General features: G+C 41.5%; 1 protein-coding gene across 2 annotated transcripts in view; it reads left to right on the forward strand.

Moving 5' to 3' along the window:
* Positions 1-15,526, forward strand: part of LOC148068894 (sprouty-related, EVH1 domain-containing protein 2-like) — a 36,983-nt gene extending 21,457 nt beyond the window's left edge. The window contains exons 2-6 of one of the 2 annotated variants that reach the window (XM_087802027.1): positions 443-635; positions 696-864; positions 933-997; positions 9,452-9,610; positions 12,047-15,526. In XM_087802027.1, the coding sequence (XP_087658153.1) occupies positions 443-635; positions 696-864; positions 933-997; positions 9,452-9,610; positions 12,047-12,826 (1,366 nt within the window). In that variant the 3' untranslated portion in view covers positions 12,827-15,526. The remainder of the gene's footprint in view (positions 1-442; positions 636-695; positions 865-932; positions 998-9,451; positions 9,611-12,046) is intronic. The other variant, XM_087802028.1, reaches the window with a different exon arrangement.
* The last annotated feature ends 6,273 nt before the right edge of the window (positions 15,527-21,799 follow it).

Raw genomic sequence — 21,799 nt, forward strand, 5'->3', positions numbered from 1 at the left:
CGTTCTGCGTATTGCGTATTGCGTATTGCGTATTACGTTCTGCGTTCTACGTATTGCGTTCTGCGTACTGTGTTCTGTGTACTGCGTTCTGTGTACTGCGTTCTGCGTACTGTGTTCTGCGTATTGCGTACTGCGTTCTGCGTACTGTGTTCTGCGTATTGCGTACTGCGTTCTGCGTACTGTGTTCTGTGTACTGCGTTCTGTGTACTGCGTACTGCGTACTGCGTACTGTGTTCTGCGTATTGCGTATTGCGTACTGCGTTCTGCGTACTGTGTTCTGCGTATTGCGTACTGCGTTCTGCGTACTGTGTTCTGTGTACTGCGTTCTGTGTACTGTGGTGTTTCTGCCCGAGAAACACGTCTGACTCGTGGACTCTGACGCTGGTATAATAATAATAATAATAATAATAATAATAATAATAGTATCTCTTCGTGTGTCCAGTGACAGCTACATCGTACGCGTGAAAGCCGTGGTGATGACCCGGGACGACTCCAGCGGCGGTTGGCTGGCTCAGGACGGGGGGGCTCTGAGCCGGGTGGGCGTGTGTCGCCTGCGTCCGGCGGATCTGCCGCCGGTGCCGGCCACCATCGGCGTCCAGTTCCTGATCCGCGGCGAACGATTACCGGACAAACAGGTAAGAGATCTCGAGGAAGAAGAAGTTCGTTCGGTTCTTATCGACGTTTCTGTCCGACAGGTGATCCTGGACTGTCCGCTCAGGAAGGACATTCTCTACATCATAGCGAACCCCACGTTCCACCACTGGAAGGTGGAGGACCGGAGGTGTGGCCTGTCTTTCCAGAGTCCGGCGGACGCCCGGGCCTTCGACCGGGGCGTGCGTAAGGCCATCGAGGACCTCGCTGAAGGTAGAACTCTTGACGGTGGTGCTGGTGGCGTCCGTTGGTTTTCAAGCGTCTTATGATTCCACCTGCAGGATCCACGACCTCGTCCACGGCGCTGCAGAACGAGGGCGAGCTGGGAGACGACGACGTCTTCACCGTAAGCAGACTTTTGTTTGGGATGAATGTCTTGATGGATTTGATTCTTAGGTTAGGTTAGGTAGAACTTTATTGATCCCTCAGGAGGTCTCCTTCGGGACATTGTTTGTTTGAATTGTTTGAAATTCTTGTTGAAGTTCCAAAGTCTTTCATACATCAGACCATTGTTTGACCATTCGGTTCTCGCCTGGATCAACGACTCCGACAAACGACCCTGAAGAACGACTCCAACAAACGACTCCGAAGAACGACCCTGAAGAACGACTCTGACAAACGACTCCGACAAACGACTCCGAAGAACGACCCTGAAGAACGACTCCGACAAACGACCCTGAAGAACGACTCCAACAAACGACTCCGAAGAACGACTCCGACAAACGACCCTGAAGAACGACTCCAACAAACGACCCTGAAGAACGACTCCGACAAACGACCCTGAAGAACGACTCCGACAAACGACTCCGAAGAACGACCCTGAAGAACGACTCCGACAAACGACCCTGAAGAACGACTCCAACAAACGACTCCGAAGAACGACCCTGAAGAACGACTTCAACAAACGACCCTGAAGAACGACTCCAACAAACGACTCCGAAGAACGACCCTGAAGAACGACTCCGACAAACGACCCTGAAGAACGACTCCAACAAACGACTCCGAAGAACGACCCTGAAGAACGACTCCAACAAACGACTCCGAAGAACGACCCTGAAGAACGACTCCGACAAACGACCCTGAAGAACGACTCCGACAAACGACTCCGAAGAACGACCCTGAAGAACGACTCCGACAAACGACTCCGACGCCTTCCGACTATACCGACCAAAATGACTCCTACATAAACACTTCATCCACAGAATAACCAGACAATCAAAAGTGACACCAGAAATGGCCCTGAAATACATTAAAGCATAGCCTTATAGTACTAATAAGTAAGTAATATTTGTAGAACCTGTTCCAGACCAGGGTCACAAAGCGCTTAAACAATCAAAACAAAACTCAATATATGCTTAAAAGGTCAAGATAACACCGAGACAAACACAGGAGTCTCAGAGAATCAAGGAAAGGAGCCTGACCATGAATAGATGTGAAAGTAAGAACCAGAATTTTAAAATGATCCTGAAAGAAACTGGCAGCCAGTGAAGAGTTTGAAGGAGAAATGTGAGTTCTTCTACTAGAGCAGCCAGTGAAGAGTTTGAAGGAGAAATGTGAGTTATTCTACTAGAGCAGCCAGTGAAGAGTTTGAAGGAGAAATGTGAGTTCTTCTACTAGAGCAGCCAGTGAAGAGTTTGAAGGAGAAATGTGAGTTCTTCTACTAGAGCAGCCAGTGAAGAGTTTGAAGGAGAAATGTGAGTTCTTCTACTAGAGCAGCCAGTGAAGAGTTTGAAGGAGAAATGTGAGTTCTTCTACTAGAGCAGCCAGTGAAGAGTTTGAAGGAGAAATGTGAGTTCTTCTACTAGAGCAGCCAGTGAAGAGTTTGAAGGAGAAATGTGAGTTCTTCTACTAGAGCAGCCAGTGAAGAGTTTGAAGGAGAAATGTGAGTTCTTCTACTAGAGCGGCCAGTGAAGAGTTTGAAGGAGAAATGTGAGTTCTTCTACTAGAGCAGCTCAGAATTCTGGCTGCAGAGTTTTGTATGAACTGCAGGCGAGAAGATCCTTCTTGTTTAGACACTTAAACTGTTACAATAGTGTCAACGACACAAACACATGGACTATAAGATCCAGATCATGTTGTGACAACCTTTTCCTAACTTTAGAGAAATGTGAGTTCTTCTACTAGAGCCGCTCAGAATTCTGGCTGCAGAGTTTTTTATCCCAAAAGATACGAATCAACACAATTTTTAAAACACGGATGTCGAGCTCTAGAGTCGTGTTGACCGTCTAACAGTGTTTATTTTAACTCTATAACTAAAAGAGGTTCTATAGAAAACAGTCATAGATCTAAACAGGAGATGGTCTGGTTCCTGCAAACATCAAACATCTTGTTATCCTCCATGTACACGTATTCAGCTCCACAGTTGGCGCTGGAAGTAGGTTCGTAATGATCTTCGAGGTAAGAGTCCGGAGTCTCCACTGCAGCGACAAACTTCCTCCTTCAACGCAACCCGACACCAGGAGTACTCGCAGGGGTCACAAGGTTACTTCCTGTATCACACCACCTCCCTCTCTCCTGTCGACCCCCCTCGCTCGCCCCTCGCTCGCCCCTCGCTCGCCCCTCGCTCGTCCCAGTAGAAAAGCAGCAAAAGAAGCAGCAGCTGTTTCTCAGCTCAGTGCCGAGCCGGTGATTTACGAGAGGAAGTGCCTCGTGGTTCATCTTCGACTCGGGCGTCTGCGAGGGCCAAGACTAATAGGTGCTCTGCAGGGAGCGAGGGGGGGTCGGGGGTCAACGCTGTCTGAGGGGCGGAGCCTCCGTTCAACTTGTAAATCAATTGACCTTCTGGCTCTAAATGGCCAAAACATTTCTGCTTTCATAAGATTTAAAAAAAGAAAAAAGACGGAACCTCCTGTTTAACTTGTTAACGATTTAATCTGATTTGACTAATTTAATTTTACTTTACTTTACTCTTTCTTGGAACCAGGAACAGTTTGATTTACAAGAAAACTCTTCAAAAATCAAACTTCATGGATGAACACGTGTTAAAACTGTGTATTCAAGTGAATACGATGTTTTCATCAACTGTTTATGTTGTTGTCAATTATTTAAAAAATTGCACATTATTAAAAAAAACAATTCAATGTATTCGTAGGAAAGTCCATAGTTACACGTCTGGTTCTTCCAGTTCCTCCAGTGACTCCTTGAATGACCTCACTGTACTCGTCTGGTCTTCAAAAAAACTGTTGACACTTTCCAAATAGAAACAGAAAACTTTAAAGTCGAAGATAAATATACAGTGTAACCTTCAGTTTAACTGAACATTGGTGTTTTTTCATTATTTCATTATTTTACGCTGTAATTACAAATGGTCAGATTTCTAACTTTGGTTTTTACTGGTGAAAAAAAAATAGACTTGAGTTTAAAATAGATGCCAATTTAAACCTCAAACCACATAATGTTCAGATGAGTGTGTGTCATGTGTCATTGGGAGACGCCTCAGAGATCCTGAAGTACTTGAGAAGAAGAAGATGTTGTTGTCCAGCTGAAGAAGATGTTGTTGTCCAGCTGAAGAAGATGTTGTTGTCCAGCTGAAGAAGATGTTGTTGTCCAGTGAGAAGAAGATGTTGTTGTCCAGTGAGAAGAAGATGTTGTTGTCCAGTGAGAAGAAGATGTTGTTGTCCAGCGAGAAGAAGATGTTGTTGTCCAGCTGAAGAAGATGTTGTTGTCCAGCGAGAAGAAGAGGTTGTTGTCCAGCTGAAGAAGATGTTGTTGTCCAGCTGAAGAAGATGTTGTTGTCCAGCGAGAAGAAGAAGATGTTGTTGTCCAGCTAAAGAAGATGTTGTTGTCCAGCGAGAAGAAGAAGATGTTGTTGTCCAGCTGAAGAAGATGTTGTTGTCCAGCGAGAAGAAGAAGTTGTTGTTGTCCAGCAAGAAGAAGATGTTGTTGTCCAGCGAGAAGAAGATGTTGTTGTCCAGCTGAAGAAGATGTTGTTGTCCAGCGAGAAGAAGAAGATGTTGTTGTCCAGCTGAAGAAGATGTTGTTGTCCAGCGAGAAGAAGATGTTGTTGTCCAGCGAGAAGAAGATGTTGTTGTCCAGCTGAAGAAGATGTTGTTGTCCAGCGAGAAGAAGATGTTGTTGTCCAGCGAGAAGAAGATGTTGTTGTCCAGCTGAAGAAGATGTTGTTGTCCAGCGAGAAGAAGATGTTGTTGTCCAGCTGAAGAAGATGTTGTTGTCCAGCGAGAAGAAGATGTTGTTGTCCAGCGAGAAGAAGATGTTGTTGTCCAGCGAGAAGAAGATGTTGTTGTCCAGCTGAAGAAGATGTTGTTGTCCAGCTGAAGAAGATGTTGTTGTCCAGCTGAAGAAGATGTTGTTGTCCAGTGAGAAGAAGATGTTGTTGTCCAGCGAGAAGAAGATGTTGTTGTCCAGCTGAAGAAGATGTTGTTGTCCAGCGAGAAGAAGATGTTGTTGTCCAGCTGAAGAAGATGTTGTTGTCCAGCGAGAAGAAGATGTTGTTGTCCAGCGAGAAGAAGATGTTGTTGTCACTTCCTGCCGGGGTTCGGCCCGTGACCCTGAAGATTGAAGCTCCTTGAGTTTAGAACCTGCTGCAGGAACATCACGCAGAGTTTATTGTGTGAATCCTGATCTTATGATCCACTGTTGCTCTTCTCGCCTAAACTTTTACAACATCTCCTCCAACAAATCATTTGAACCGTTCAAACTTGTATCTGCTCGTTCCTGAAATACGAGCTATGTTCTATCTTTCTTTTATCTCTTCCACTTTTTCTTCTATTCCTCTTTTTCTATCCTTTTTTCCTCGTTCATTTGAACGATAAAACCTTCAGGTACTTTCTTCTACTCACACCTGGAAACTTTATTCAACTTTAAAAACCCTTTGTCTACTTACTACTACTTCTGATTCTACTTCTACTACAACATCTACTTCTGCTACTACTACTACTACTTCTGCTACTACTTCTGCTACTACTACTACTACTTCTGCTACTACTTCTGCCACTACTAATACTACTTCTACTTCTACTATTACTTCTGCTTCTAATACTACTACTACTTTAAAGTATATATTTTATTGAGTATTGTTTTAATTGTTTAAGCGCTTTGTGACCCTGGTCTGGAAAAGCTCTATAAATACAATTAATTATTTACTTACTTACTTACTTTTAAATCTACTTCTACTAGTACTACTTCTACTACTTCTAATTCTGCTACTACTAATACTAGTACTACTACACTTCTACTGCTACTTCTACTCTTCTACTTCTGCTTCTACTACTACTAATTCTACTACTACTTCTACTTCTTCTACTTCTACTACTAATTCTACTATTTCAACGACTACTTCCACTACTACTATTCTACTTCTACTACTTCTTCTACTTCTAGTACTAATTCTACTATTTCAACGACTACTTCCACTACTACTATTCTACTTCTACTACTTCTTCTACTTCTACTACTACTTCTACTATTTCAACGACTACTTCCACTACTACTATTCTACTTCTACTACTTCTTCTACTTCTACTACTAATTCTACTATTTCAACGACTACTTCCACTACTACTATTCTACTTCTACTACTTCTTCTACTTCTACTACAAATTCTTCTCCTGGGTATTCTTCTTCTATTACTTCTTTGCAATTTTTTTTCCAGTTTATCACAATTCCACATCTTTTTATTTGAATACTAATAAAACACTTCCAAGCATTTCAGTTTATTCAGCAGATTTAACTTCACACTGTATTTTCTTCTGGAAATGCAAACATTCTAGTCAAAGGTCTGGACAAATGTTTGGCTAAAGTCGTCACTCCTGCTCTTCATGTTAGGAAGTCAAATATCTATTCATGAAAATCTAGAACTCTGTTGTTTTCACTGCCGTCCTCAACAGGACGATTAAAGCTAACGTGAGTGAATTGAACATCACATGCTAACAGCTGCTGTGCGTCTGGTAATGACCTCCCAAAGTTAGAGGTGCAGTATGTGAGACAGTGGGAATCGCTGCGGCAGATTTAAAGTCTTTTTAAAAAAGGGGGGCCGGAGGGCTGGAGAGCGAGGATGGGCATACTTCCTAAATTATTCCTCGTCCACGAACCTAAACTTAACCCGGCCCTCGCTCCGGCCCTCCCTCCTGCACGTCTCCTCTCTATTTTGGCTGCTTCACAACAGGGGGAGCGAGAGCTATTGAAGCAATTCTGGACTCGTCCCAGGAGAGCGAGACAGGCCTGTTGAAGGATGAATCCTCTCGAGCTTTAAGTTGGGACATGTTTTGTGTCAGAAAATAACTTGAAGTGCCCTCTGTCCAGCCTTGGAGCCGTCCAAGCCAGAGGATGTCCAGAAATACGAACTCTCCCCCTCAACTCCGTCTCTTTGGGAGCCTTCAGCGATGTCTGGTCTGTGTTTTGAATTAGTCGCAGCCATTGAGGCCCGAGCAGGACTGGTTTTAACCGTCGGGCTCCTCCCCCTTCGGTAATGTCTTCACCGGGGGAGGAGGAGGAGGAGACCGGCGAGCAAGGCGGCGTGTTTTGTTATTTTTGGCCGGCTGCTCCGAGAGCTTTGTAAGAAAGCAAGGGGGAAATTTTCAGCCATGGCAATATGTGGGGCGTGTGGCCCCGACATCGTGCATGGATTCTGAGGACGGACGTGTGAGGAAGATCTGGGTGAAGCTGGTGAAGCCTCCATCCGAGCTTTTACTCAAGAAACATACTTGAAACCAGAGGTTCTCTTCATAGGATACAAGGTTATATAAATAATAAAATTCTATTTAGCTTGATTTTATGTTTTTCACTCCTTTATTTTCGCTTAATCAAGGGAAAAAGATCCAAATATTATTCTATCTATTTTAATCTTTGTATCCATTTCTTTGTGTTATTTTCCCATGTTATTTATATTTGCACTTTGTCATCCCTTGCACTTTGTTCTGTTTATTGCCACTTTGTTCTTGTTTTTATGAAACAATCATCTGCCGTTTACTGCTTTATTTTCACTTGACGGCCCCTCACCACAGCTGCTGTATAAAATGTGGCCCCTAAGGATGTTTAATTTGCACTGGACTTTGGTATATGTTAGCAAAGCAAACTATTATTAAGTATGAATTATTATTGTTCATATTAAGGACCTTTTCTTTGTTCATTTGTTTGTTAGATTTTCACTGGCATTAAACATTGTGGCCCCTCAGGTCATGGAAGAGCCCACCTCTGGCTCTACTGTGATGACTTTGGTTGGAGAAGGAGTTTCAAAGTCAATCGTACAAAAGGGGCCAAAATCTTTTAAGGTCCAGTCATGGTTTGTTCACGAGTGAGGGTCAGATTGTGATTCTTCGAGGCTCCATCGATCCTAAATATCTTCTTTCACAAAATACACTTCTTTACTTCAGTTTTAGGAAGTCTCTGCATATCTGTCGAAATAATATTTTAACTTATCTTATCCAAACACTTTTAAGTCAGTGTTACAACCAACAAGATTGTGTTCTTTGTACTTTTCATTCCTCGTGCTGTAAGGTTTATAATTCTTGAGTTTGGGGGCAGGATGAAGGGATGATGGTATTCTAGGTTCATCTTTGTATCCTTTTAACATTTTAGTTTTTCTCCTCTGATCTATGCTCTTTATATTTGCACTTTGTTGTCTCTTTGCATTTGTTCTTGCTTTTATGAAACTTCTGCTCCTTCTAGATAGACTTTATTAATCCCTCTGGAGAACTCCTTCAGGAAATGAGGTTCCACTTTAGAGCAAGTTTCTTAAAAACGGAACAAGAACTAAGAACAAATCGTCTGTTGTGAACTGCAAACCGGCTTCATTGATCCCTCTGGAGATCTCCTTCAGGAAATTAGCTCAGTGAACGGCAGATGATACTTTCATAAAAACAAGAACAAAGTACAATAAAAAGAACAACGTGTAATGGATGACAAAGTGCAAATATAAATAACATGAGAAAATAACACAAAGAAAAGGATACACAGATTAACATGGAATAATATTTGGATCTTTTTCCTTTGATCTATGTTCTTCATATATTCTCCAAAGAGATCTCCAGAGGGATTAATAAAGTCCATCTAATCTAATCTGAGATGCATGTTCTCTGATTCTGAGCCAAGCATATAAAATGACTCGGACCAGGAGCCGAGGTCTCATGAGCGTATACTCGTCTATTTCTGTCCATCATCTGCCTCTGGAGAGTCTACATCTGCACCTACTTTTACATGAAGTTAAAAGAAGGAATTATTTAACGCCTTCACCGGCTTCACTTTTAGCAGCGCCGCGTATTCCTGAGCCAGACGGTCGCCTCGACCTTGGGACTCGCCGGCTAAAGATTTGGGACGTGTTGCTTTCCAGTGTTTTTTCCATGGTGTTGAAGACCTTTAGAGCCTGTAGGTGGCAGATCCAGGACCAGTTTCATCTTCAATCCTGTTTTTGTCACAAACATTTCATTGACAAACATTTCAACCGTTGCGTCACAGGTTACACAACTTTTCAAAATCAAATTGTCTCTTTCCAGCGAAACTAAAAAAAGACGTGAATTATGTGTGTGTTCCGAGGAAGAAGTTGTTTTCTTTCTGTTCCTCGCTGAACAAAATCAAATTAGTGTTTGTCAAATGGAATCTCTGGCGTCTCATGCTTGTTATGAAAGTGACGATCAAACGGACGACGACCGCGTTGACGTCGCCTCCAACGAAACCAACCGTGTTTGACACTTAAAGACTTAACTCGAGTCTGTTGACCACATTAACATTCTTGTGCGACTAACAAAACTGCTAATATTATGGGATGGTGTCCTGTTGAATTCTATGAATGAGGTTCTTGCTGTGAAGCCGTGGATTATTCAAAACCTGCTCTCTGTCTCTCCAGAACACCACAGATAGTTCCTCCAATTCTTCTCAGAAGCTGGAGAACTCGGTGCCGCCGCTGGAGTCTTCGCCTCTGCCGCATCGACATCGCTACATGTTGGGAAATCGCCAGGATCTGCACGAACCCTACCGGCTCTCGGACCACCACTTCTTGGACCAGGTGTGGATCTTTGTCGCTCTTGTAACCCTGTGGACGAATGTTGAAAGTGTGTATATTGGAGTCCAGCTGGTCCAGAGACGGTGCAGGTTTTTGTTCCAACCACTCAAGCACAGATGAGTTAACGAATCAGGTGTCGACTTAAACCAGCAGCACCTGATTGAGCAATGATTACCGTCTTCAGACACGTTATTGGTTCAACTATAGTAAGTAAGTCATTTATATTTATAGAGCGCTTTTCCAGACCAGGGTCACAAAGCACTTAAACAATCAAAACAAAACCCAATAAAATATAAACTTAAAAGGTCAAGATACACAGAGACAAACACAAGAGTCTCAGAGAATCAAGGAAAAGCTCAAATAAAAGTGTCTTCAGATGTTTCTTGAAGGAGTCAGTAGATCATCAAACACAGATGTTTCTTGAAGGAGTCAGTAGATCATCAAACACAGATGTTTCTTGAAGGAGTCAGTAGATCATCAAACACAGATGTTTCTTGAAGGAGTCAGTAGATCATCAAACACACAGATGTTTCTTGAAGGAGTCAGTAGATCATCAAACACAGATGTTTCTTGAAGGAGTCAGTAGATCATTAAACACAGATGTTTCTTGAAGGAGTCAGTAGATCATCAAACACAGATGTTTCTTGAAGGAGTCAGTAGATCATCAAACTCAGATGTTTCTTGAAGGAGTCAGTAGATCATCAAACACAGATGTTTCTTGAAGGAGTCAGTAGATCATCAAACACAGATGTTTCTTGAAGGAGTCAGTAGATCATCAAACACAGATGTTTCTTGAAGGAGTCAGTAGATCATCAAACACAGATGTTTCTTGAAGGAGTCAGTAGATCATCAAACACAGATGTTTCTTGAAGGAGTCAGTAGATCATCAAACACAGATGTTTCTTGAAGGAGTCAGTAGATCATCAAACACAGATGTTTCTTGAAGGAGTCAGTAGATCATCAAACACAGATGTTTCTTGAAGGAGTCAGTAGATCATCAAACACAGATGTTTCTTGAAGGAGTCAGTAGATCATCAAACACAGATGTTTCTTGAAGGAGTCAGTAGATCATCAAACACACATGTTTCTTGAAGGAGTCAGTAGATCATCAAACACAGATGTTTCTTGAAGGAGTCAGTAGATCATCAAACACAGATGTTTCTTGAAGGAGTCAGTAGATCATCAAACACAGATGTTTCTTGAAGGAGTCAGTAGATCATCAAACACAGATGTTTCTTGAAGGAGTCAGTAGATCATCAAACACAGATGCTTCTTGAAGGAGTCAGTAGATCATCAAACACAGATGCTTCTTGAAGGAGTCAGTAGATCATCAAACACAGATGTTTCTTGAAGGAGTCAGTAGATCATCAAACACAGATGTTTCTTGAAGGAGTCAGTAGATCATCAAACACACATGTTTCTTGAAGGAGTCAGTAGATCATCAAACACAGATGTTTCTTGAAGGAGTCAGTAGATCATCAAACACAGATGTTTCTTGAAGGAGTCAGTAGATCATCAAACACACATGTTTCTTGAAGGAGTCAGTAGATCATCAAACACAGATGTTTCTTGAAGGAGTCAGTAGATCATCAAACACAGATGTTTCTTGAAGGAGTCAGTAGATCATCAAACACAGATGTTTCTTGAAGGAGTCAGTAGATCATCAAACACAGATGTTTCTTGAAGGAGTCAGTAGATCATCAAACACAGATGCTTCTTGAAGGAGTCAGTAGATCATCAAACACAGATGCTTCTTGAAGGAGTCAGTAGATCATCAAACACAGATGTTTCTTGAAGGAGTCAGTAGATCATCAAACACAGATGTTTCTAGAAGGAGTCAGTAGATCATCAAACACAGATGTTTCTTGAAGGAGTCAGTAGATCATCAAACACAGAGATGGTTCCAAAGCTTAGGAGCAACAGTCTGGAAGGATTTCTCTCCTCTGGTCCGGAAGTTCAGGAACCATCAGTAGATTCTGATCCACAGACATCAGAGCCCGAGCTGGGGTGTAAGTCTGGATCCGATCACTGATGGAAGGTCTGACCATGAATAGATCTGAAAGTAAGAACCAGAATTTTAAAATGATCCTGAAAGAAACTGGCAGCCAGTGAAGAGTTTGAAGGAGAAATGTGAGTTCTTCTACTAGAGCAGCCAGTGAAGAGTTTGAAGGAGAAATGTGAGTTCTTCTACTAGAGCAGCCAGTGAAGAGTTTGAAGGAGAAATGTGAGTTCTTCTACTAGAGCGGCTCAGAATTCTGGCTGCAGAGTTTTGTATGAACTGCAGGCGAGAAGATCCTTCTGGTTTAGACATGAAAACAAACTATAGGTGCTCGACTGGTTGATTTCAAAACCTTCTCTGGTCCAGTTCGACACCTGTGCTGTATATGCTGTGAACCCACTTCCTTCCCCTTCATTCATTTTTCTACTTCCTGTCTCCAGCAGCCCATGTCCCGCCTTCCACACGTCACCTTCCAGGAGGACGAGGAAATCGTCCGCATCAACCCACGAGAACGCAACTGGGAGCGAACCAGCGAGCTGCTCCAAGGACGGCCGTCGGACCGCTTGTGGCTCACGGGCTACGAGGACTACCGGCACGCCACCGTGCGGGACAAGTTCCTCCAGACGGACCACTCCGGGTCGTACGTCCAGTTCGACAAAACGGACGCCCCCAAACACGACTACACTTACCCGCTGGCGCCGTCGCAGCTGAGCCCGGACTCTGACCCGGCGACGGGACCCTCGGCGAACAAGGGCCACGGCGGCTCGTATCGCCACGGCTTCTCCGCCGTCTCCAGCCAGCCCTGCTCCTTCCTGCCCAGCTCCTCGCCCTCCAGGAACGGAGGGAAGGGGCGCAAGGACGACGGGAAGGAGCGCGCCCACTGCGAGCACTGCGGCGAAGCCTTCTACGTGTCGGACCGGCGGCGAGGGCGGTGCCAGGACGCGCCGGACCCGGTGCGAGGCTGCATCCGGAGGGTCAGCTGCATGTGGTTGGCGGACACCATGCTGTACCACTGCATGTCCGACCCCGAGGGCGACTACACCGACCCCTGCTCGTGCGACCTGGGCGAAGGGGGTCGGTTCGGCCCGCGGTGGCTGGCGCTGGTCGGGCTGTCGCTGGTGGCGCCGTGTCTCTGCCTGTACCCGCCGCTGCACGCCTGCCACCGGGCCGGCCGGGCGTGCGGCTGCTGCGGTGGGCGACACAAAGCCCCCCTGAGTTGAACAGTTGAACTTTTTCAAAACCCAACGCAAGCACACGAGGAGAGGGCAGGACGGCGAGGGCGGATCAGCATCCGTCGATCCTCTTGCCTTCCACACGATTCCAGACACTGAAATAAGCCAAAAAGAAAGCAGTTTTCTGTGAGCTACGCCCGGGAAGATAAGCTCCCCTCATGGCCGACGCTCTCAACATGTTTCCAGTGACGGCGAGCGCTCTTTATTCAGGGGGGCCTTTTTATTTTGGTTTTTATAGCTGACCTATATGTCACGTATCAACATATGCAGGTACTTTATACTTTGTACACTGACTTGGTATCAAAGAACTTGAATTATTGTTCTTTTTATTTTCGCTCCTTCTTTTTGTTCGTGTCGGCCAAATTTTCAATGGTTTTTATCTCCGGATCGATCAGACGCTAAACCCGTGTGAGTGTGAATGTTGTGACGTCGATGTGATCGTCTGTTGAGAAGTTTTCACCAACTTATTGATCGTTATAGAAATAAATCATTTAAACAAACAAGAATTTTATAAAGTCAGTGGGTGACGTCGATGACTACGGTGGCCCGGACTGACCAAAAATATTGTCAGTATTGCTACAAACATCAAAGTATTTGGTCGTAAACATGTATTTATCACTCGGTTTTACTGTAAACACAGCGATTTGTCACGTTGATGAAAATATGGTTATTTACAAAAAAAAGTTGGTGAAAACTTTAGTGACGTAAATCTGTCGACGTATGAAAAAACTCCCTTAAGTTAATTTCTCTGGTACTTTTATCTAAGAACCCAAAGATTTCACGTGTTTCATCCTGTTCTTCATCGGACCTCAGACTGACCTCAGACTGACCTCAGTCTGACCTCGGACTGACCTCGGACTGATCTCGGACTGACCTCAGACTGATCTCAGACTGACCTCAGTCTGACCTCGGACTGACCTCAGACTGATCTCAGACTGACCTCAGTCTGACCTCGGACTGACCTCGGACTGACCTCAGACTGATCTCAGACTGACCTCAGTCTGACCTCGGACTGATCTCGGACTGACCTCGGACTGACCTCGGACTGACCTCAGACTGACCCCAGACTGACCTCGGACTGACCCCAGACTGACCTCGGACTGACCTCGGACTGACCTCGGACTGACCCCAGACTGACCTCAGACGGTGCCTCCATCTTCATCAGTTAGTGCCTCAACTCTTGAAACACCATCAGTCTTTAAGGATCCGGGTCACATGACTTCAAGACCAGAACTTCCTTCTTCTTCTCGCGTTGAAACCGTCTCTGGTTTTGCCTTAAAAGTCCCGGGTTCGGTCCCGAGGTCGTCTCTAAAGACGGCGAAACAATCACTTTGTTTTGTGAACTTATTTTTATATATAATAAGAATATATAACTTAGCTGGTCAAGTGTGAAAACTTAGTACGACTGCGACGAACAATCAGCTCCTGACCTTCGAGCCTAAAACCCTCGAAGACATCGACTCGTGTCGCCAAGAATGTTTCGCCAGAAAGAAAAAGATCGTAGAAACCGAGACGTACTGCAACGATTACACGCGTCATCAGTCTGACCTTCTGAGAAACTGTGAGAAGATACTTTCTAGTTAAAAACTAAATGTATATTTTCATTTAAAGTAAATCTATTCAAAAATACTTGAGATTTATCTTCGATATAAATCTATAATTTGGAGAAAAACTTTATTTAAAATATTAAAAAACAGTTGAATTTGAAGAAAAAAAAAGATCCTGCATTTTTGGATTACGGAATAAAACGTATAATTTAAATGTTAAATAATAATATTTTTCTAAGACCACCTTCTGTCCTCAAGTCTTTTTCTGACTTTTCTTTCCAAACGTTTGGATTAAAAACAATCAGTTTCTTCATTTGTTTCAAATACGAGTCGAACCGCGTTGTGTTTGTGTAGTTGGAGTTGTGTTGTCTACACACTGAGCAGTTGTGCGTCGGCGGAATCTAAAGTGAGTCCGTGACACGGTTTCGTACCTTGTTCGAGGGGTCAAAGGTTGATAAGAGCAGGGGGGTCCTTCAAGCACAATCCCATGATGCTTTGCAGGTCTCTCTGCTTTTTAAAGATCTGGAAAAAATCACCGTGTTGTTGTGAAGGAAAAATAATTCCCGGAAACAAACATTGTGTGTTTGTTGTGCCAAGTAAACGTCACTGACTGTAGTTGAAGTGCAGAAGAAGTGAGGATGTCCTACTTCCTGCGGTGTCCGGTTCACACATCCTGTGTGTGTGTGTGTGTGTGTGTGTGTGTGTGTGTCTTCCTCCCTCATGATCCCTGACACTCGTCTGCAGGGACCAGACTCTCCAAAGGTTATTCTAGTGCATCAGATGTTCGACCTCCATCTTGTCCCGACACGTACGAGCCATTAACAAGTGCCTGAACCTTCGTCTATTTAAGTTTATTAAACAAACACAAATGACTCCCTGTCTTGAATTAGACCCATTTTTTTTATGCTTAGTATTTTTACCTCTGTAAAAAAGAGCGAAATTATATTATATATAACAAGTGTATGTTGTACATTTTTACGTCTATTTTTTTTAATAACTGTTTCTAACATGTACGACGGATGTAGCTGTTGATTCTTGTTCAGAAGGAAGTTCTTCGTAGAAAGTGAAGGTTTTGTTCCAAAACTGAAGTGACGTGTGTCTGACCTTCGACCTCCAATAAAGTGAGAGAAAACATGTTGAATATTGACTCGTGTTGGTATTTGTTGATACTTGTTTTTATTTGTTTATATTTGTTTATATTTGTTTATACACTCACGACCGTCTCAGAAAGAACACTATTTAATGTCATTTACTTTTTACTTATTATGTTAGTTTTAACATAATTTATATATATACATATATATATATGTATATATATATATATAAACAGTATATGTATATATATGTGTGTATATATAAATATATACATATATATACATATAGACAGTATATGTATATATATGAGCATATATATATACATATAAATATACACACAGATATACACATATATATTCTGTATATGAGCATATATGTATATATAGGTGTATATATATATATATATCATATACGAAATATATATACATATATATATATATATATTTTATTTTTTTTGCGATTGCGTGTTTTGTTCCGTGTATTTAAGTTATTTCACATATTGTGTGTTTTGTTTTCTGGTTTATTTAGTTTGTTCACCTCTGAGCCACCGTAGTCAACATTGAGAGTGAAGAACATTCGTAGGAGAAACTTCACCAGGAGGTTGTTCTTCTCAAACATAATGAAACATAGAAGCTTCACCAGGAGGTTGTTCTTCTGAAACATAATGAAACATAGAAGCTTCACCAGGAGGTTGTTCTTCTGAAACATAATGAAACATAGAAGCTTCACGAGGAGGTTGTTCTTCTGAAACATAATGAAACATAGAAGCTTCACCAGGAGGTTGTTCTTCTGAAACATAATGAAACATAGAAGCTTCACCAGGAGGTTGTTCTTCTGAAACATAATGAAACATAGAAGCTTCACCAGGAGGTTGTTCTTCTGAAACATAATGAAACATAGAAGCTTCACCAGGAGGTTGTTCTTCTGAAACATAATGAAACATAGAAGCTTCACCAGGAGGTTGTTCTTCTGAAACATAATGAAACATAGAAGCTTCACCAGGAGGTTGTTCTTCTGAAACATAATGAAACATAGAAGCTTCACCAGGAGGTTGTTCTTCTGAAACATAATGAAACATAGAAGCTTCACCAGGAGGTTGTTCTTCTGAAACATAATGAAACATAGAAGCTTCACCAGGAGGTTGTTCTTCTGAAACATGATGAAACATAGAAGCTTCACGAGGTGGTTGTTCTTCTGAAACATAATTAAAAACATAGAACCTTCATGAGGAGGTTGTTCTTCTGAAACATAATGAAACATAGAAGCTTCACGAGGAGGTTGTTCTTCTGAAACATAATGAAACATAGAAGCTTCACCAGGAGGTTGTTCTTCTGAAACATAATGAAACATAGAAGCTTCACCAGGAGATTGTTCTTCTGAAACATAATGAAACATAGAAGCTTCACCAGGAGGTTGTTCTTCTGAAACATAATGAAACATAGAAGCTTCACCAGGAGGTTGTTCTTCTGAAACATAATGAAACATAGAAGCTTCACCAGGAGATTGTTCTTCTGAAACATAATGAAACATAGAAGCTTCACCAGGAGGTTGTTCTTCTGAAACATAATGAAACATAGAAGCTTCACCAGGAGGTTGTTCTTCTGAAACATAATGAAACATAGAAGCTTCACCAGGAGGTTGTTCTTCTGAAACATGATGAAACATAGAAGCTTCACGAGGAGGTTGTTCTTCTGAAACATAATTAAAAACATAGAACCTTCATGAGGAGGTTGTTCTTCTGAAACATAATGAAACATAGAAGCTTCACCAGGAGATTGTTCTTCTGAAACATAATGAAACATAGAAGCTTCACGAGGAGGTTGTTCTTCTGAAACATAATGAAACATAGAAGCTTCACCAGGAGGTTGTTCTTCTGAAACATAATGAAACATAGAAGCTTCACCAGGAGGTTGTTCTTCTGAAACATAATGAAACATAGAAGCTTCACCAGGAGGTTGTTCTTCTGAAACATAATGAAACATAGAAACTTCACCAGGAGGTTGTTCTTCTGAAACATAATGAAACATAGAAGCTTCACCAGGAGGTTGTTCTTCTGAAACATAATGAAACATAGAAGCTTCACCAGGAGGTTGTTCTTCTGAAACATAATGAAACATAGAAGCTTCACCAGGAGGTTGTTCTTCTGAAACATAATGAAACATAGAAGCTTCACCAGGAGATTGTTCTTCTGAAACATAATGAAACATAGAACCTTCACCAGGAGGTTGTTCTTCTGAAACATAATGAAACATAGAAGCTTCACCAGGAGATTGTTCTTCTGAAACATAATGAAACATAGAAGCTTCACCAGGAGATTGTTCTTCTGAAACATAATGAAACATAGAACCTTCACCAGGAGGTTGTTCTTCTGAAACATAATGAAACATAGAAGCTTCACCAGGAGGTTGTTCTTCTGAAACATAATGAAACATAGAAACTTCACCAGGAGGTTGTTCTTCTGAAACATAATGAAACATAGAAGCTTCATGAGGAGGTTGTTCTTCTGAAACATAATGAAACATAGAAGCTTCACCAGGAGGTTGTTCTTCTGAAACATAATGAAACATAGAAGCTTCACCAGGAGGTTGTTCTTCTGAAACATAATGAAACATAGAAGCTTCACGAGGAGGTTGTTCTTCTGAAACATAATGAAACATAGAAGCTTCACCAGGAGGTTGTTCTTCTGAAACATAATGAAACATAGAAGCTTCACCAGGAGGTTGTTCTTCTGAAACATAATGAAACATAGAAACTTCACCAGGAGGTTGTTCTTCTGAAACATAATGAAACATAGAAGCTTCACCAGGAGGTTGTTCTTCTGAAACATAATGAAACATAGAAGCTTCACCAGGAGGTTGTTCTTCTGAAACATAATGAAACATAGAAGCTTCATGAGGAGGTTGTTCTTCTGAAACATAATGAAACATAGAAGCTTCACCAGGAGGTTGTTCTTCTGAAACATAATGAAACATAGAAACTTCACCAGGAGGTTGTTCTTCTGAAACATAATGAAACATAGAAGCTTCACGAGGAGGTTGTTCTTCTGAAACATAATGAAACATAGAAGCTTCACCAGGAGGTTGTTCTTCTGAAACATAATGAAACATAGAAGCTTCACCAGGAGGTTGTTCTTCTGAAACATAATGAAACATAGAAACTTCACCAGGAGGTTGTTCTTCTGAAACATAATGAAACATAGAAGCTTCACCAGGAGGTTGTTCTTCTGAAACATAATGAAACATAGAAGCTTCACCAGGAGGTTGTTCTTCTGAAACATAATGAAACATAGAAACTTCACCAGGAGCTTGTTCTTCTGAAACATAATGAAACATAGAAACCTTCTTCAGGAACCAAACCCTGTTGAACACGTGAGAACCTCCGTCTCTGGAGAAGCGAGTGGGCGATAATGATGGAGGAGAAGAAGAAAGTCTGCGAACAGTATCAGCCACATGTGCAAACATTTAACATGTGATGGTGTAACGGGGTCAACGTGGCCCCTCGTGGAGCTGCAACATCCAAGACCTTCTTCTGTTCCTCCTGCTTTCAAACATCAATGTTCCAGAGATGGTTCCTGAAGAACCTCTACTCCCACCATGTGGATCTCACGTCTTTATCAACAGTTTTTCTAATCGTTGTTTATTTTTGTTTTAACAAGTTTAAACATGTTATTGATTTGTATTTGGACTGTTGAAGACAAAAATACCTTTTGCTTTCTAGTCGCCAGAGACTAGCTTGATGCTAACTTGATGCTAACTTGATGCTAACTTGATGCTAACTTGATGCTAACTTGATGCTAGCTTTGCTAAGCTAAGGCGCTACTCAACCGGAGCAAAGAAAACACAAAACTGAAATGATTTAGACTAAAGTCAAGTTTACAATTTTTCCTCCGGTTTAAGACGGTTTTACTGCCATTTAATAAATTTAAGATCAACTTGAACAATAAACAAAAACACCATGAATTTTAGGTGATTTTCTTTTATTGTAATTCTCTAGTCTCAGGCAAAAATGCCTGTTTATTTTTAATTGCTTTTCTTTATATATTTTATATATACATACTGTATATTCATAGATAATGTTTTTTACAATCACAAATTCAATATTTTTCTTCAATAATTCAAGGTATTCATGTCATTAAAAATTTTCTTGGACATAATTAGTAATAAATAAATTAAAATATACAGAGTTTTTAATTGACCAACCTTAGAAAGTGATATTTAAAGAAACGGTGTCTTTGTATTTTGCAAATACACCTCAATTCAAAACAAAAGTATAATTTTCAGAGCATTATTTTATTCCCTATATTAATGTAATTATTTAAAAAAGGCTGGAGTACATGAAAAAGAATAAACACCATCAGTTTTTCGTTAATTTGATTAAATCTTTTCATTCTGTGCATCGTTAGGATTATAAAATAACAAGTGGATAAATTGTATTTAAAATAAAAAAGCAAAAACATCAGCTCAGGTGAGTTCAGGTGCGTCAGGATCTTTATCTCCAGATCAAAGAATTCTAAATGTTCTGGTCTTCACTGGACCTGGATCTGGACCTGAAACTATTCCTGGTCTCGGTCACGATGACATCCATCAAGCGCGGCAACAATAAGCGGCTGCGCTGGCCTCGCTCACTTCCATGTTCTGTTGACGGCCGAGGCGAGGAAACGGCTTCAAACGCTGGTTCAGGGTCGCAGGGAAGCGGCGAGAGTCCAGGGATTAAAAATGGAACACGTCCGGAACAGTCTGGGCATCTTTATTTCAGGCGTAGGAAACAGAGCCTCTTCCTTCGGTGGCGCCAGCGTCAGCGTTTCAACTTCCTCTTCCTCCCTCAGGTGCAGGACCGTCACCGCCGGCCGCGAGGTGAGCCGCGGCTACGCTAGTGGCGTTAGCATCTCCAGCGAGTCAACGTTTAAACTGTTGCTGCGTCTCAAATCACATACTAGTGTACTCAAAGTTAGTATTTTTAGTGCATAAGTGCGTCTCAATACTTAGTATGTAAATGTAGTGCTCCATACACACTAGATTGTCACTAAAACGCCCACAAAACTGAGTATGAATCGATGGAAACTTTCTACACTAAACGACTCCATCTTAGTGACGTTGTAAACAGAATTTGCGTCATATAAAAATTGTATATATATTCATACACTTACAGGTGTATTTTCCGCAGCAGTAGGAGGATAAACACGTCTTGATACCAGCTTAAATATCTCTCGAATATTTTGATTCTTATATTTTTTCTTTATTTCTTTTTCCAAACTTGCAAAACGTGCTGCCAGCAGGTGGCGATAGTGTTCCTACAGCTGGTTGAAATCATCGTTAAATAGTAGAAGAAGAAGCAGTCGCGTCATTTCCTGTTAGTGTGTAGCAGCAGAGTTTGATTTGAGACATACTATCTGTGGAGGAATAGTTACTAGTTAGTACGTACACTATCCTGATGATACTAACTTCTAGTACACTAAGAGAAGTATGTTTGAGACATACTATCTGTGGAGGATTAGTTACTAGTTAGTACGTACACTATCCTGATGATACTAACTTCTAGTATACTAAGAGAAGTATGTTTGAGACATACTATCTGTGGAGGATTAGTTACTAGTTAGTACGTACACTATCCTGATGATACTAACTTCTAGTATACTAAGAGAAGTATGTTTGAGACATACTATCTGTGGAGGATAGTTACTAGTTAGTACGTACACTATCCTGATGCATACTAACTTCTAGTATACTAAGAGAAGTATGTTTGAGACATACTATCTGTGGAGGATAGTTACTAGTTAGTACGTACACTATCCTGATGAATACTAACTTCTAGTATACTAAGAGAAGTATGTTTGAGACATACTATCTGTGGAGGATAGTTACTAGTTAGTACGTACACTATCCTGATGAATACTAACTTCTAGTATACTAAGAGAAGTATGTTTGAGACATACTATCTGTGGAGGATTAGTTACTAGTTAGTACGTACACTATCCTGATGATACTAACTTCTAGTATACTAAGAGAAGTATGTTTGAGACATACTATCTGTGGAGGATTAGTTACTAGTTAGTACGTACACTAGTATGATGCATACTAACTTCTAGTACACTAAGAGAAGTATGTGATTTCAGACACAGCATGTGTCTCAGGAAGTTGATCAGAAGATTGAACGGATTCTATACTTCAAACGTTGGAACCTTGAAAGTGAGCGAAAGAAGTTTTTTTGACCCTTTATACTTATTTCAGATGAACCTTGATGATGGTACTTTTAAATTAACTTTTAAACATCACACTTGAGTCAAAAATACTTTGTATGTTCACGAATGTTGACCTAGTTT

This window comes from Callionymus lyra, chromosome 11 (genome assembly GCF_982586985.1).
Source record: "Callionymus lyra chromosome 11, fCalLyr1.hap1.1, whole genome shotgun sequence".
Taxonomy (NCBI): Eukaryota; Metazoa; Chordata; class Actinopteri; order Syngnathiformes; family Callionymidae; genus Callionymus; species Callionymus lyra.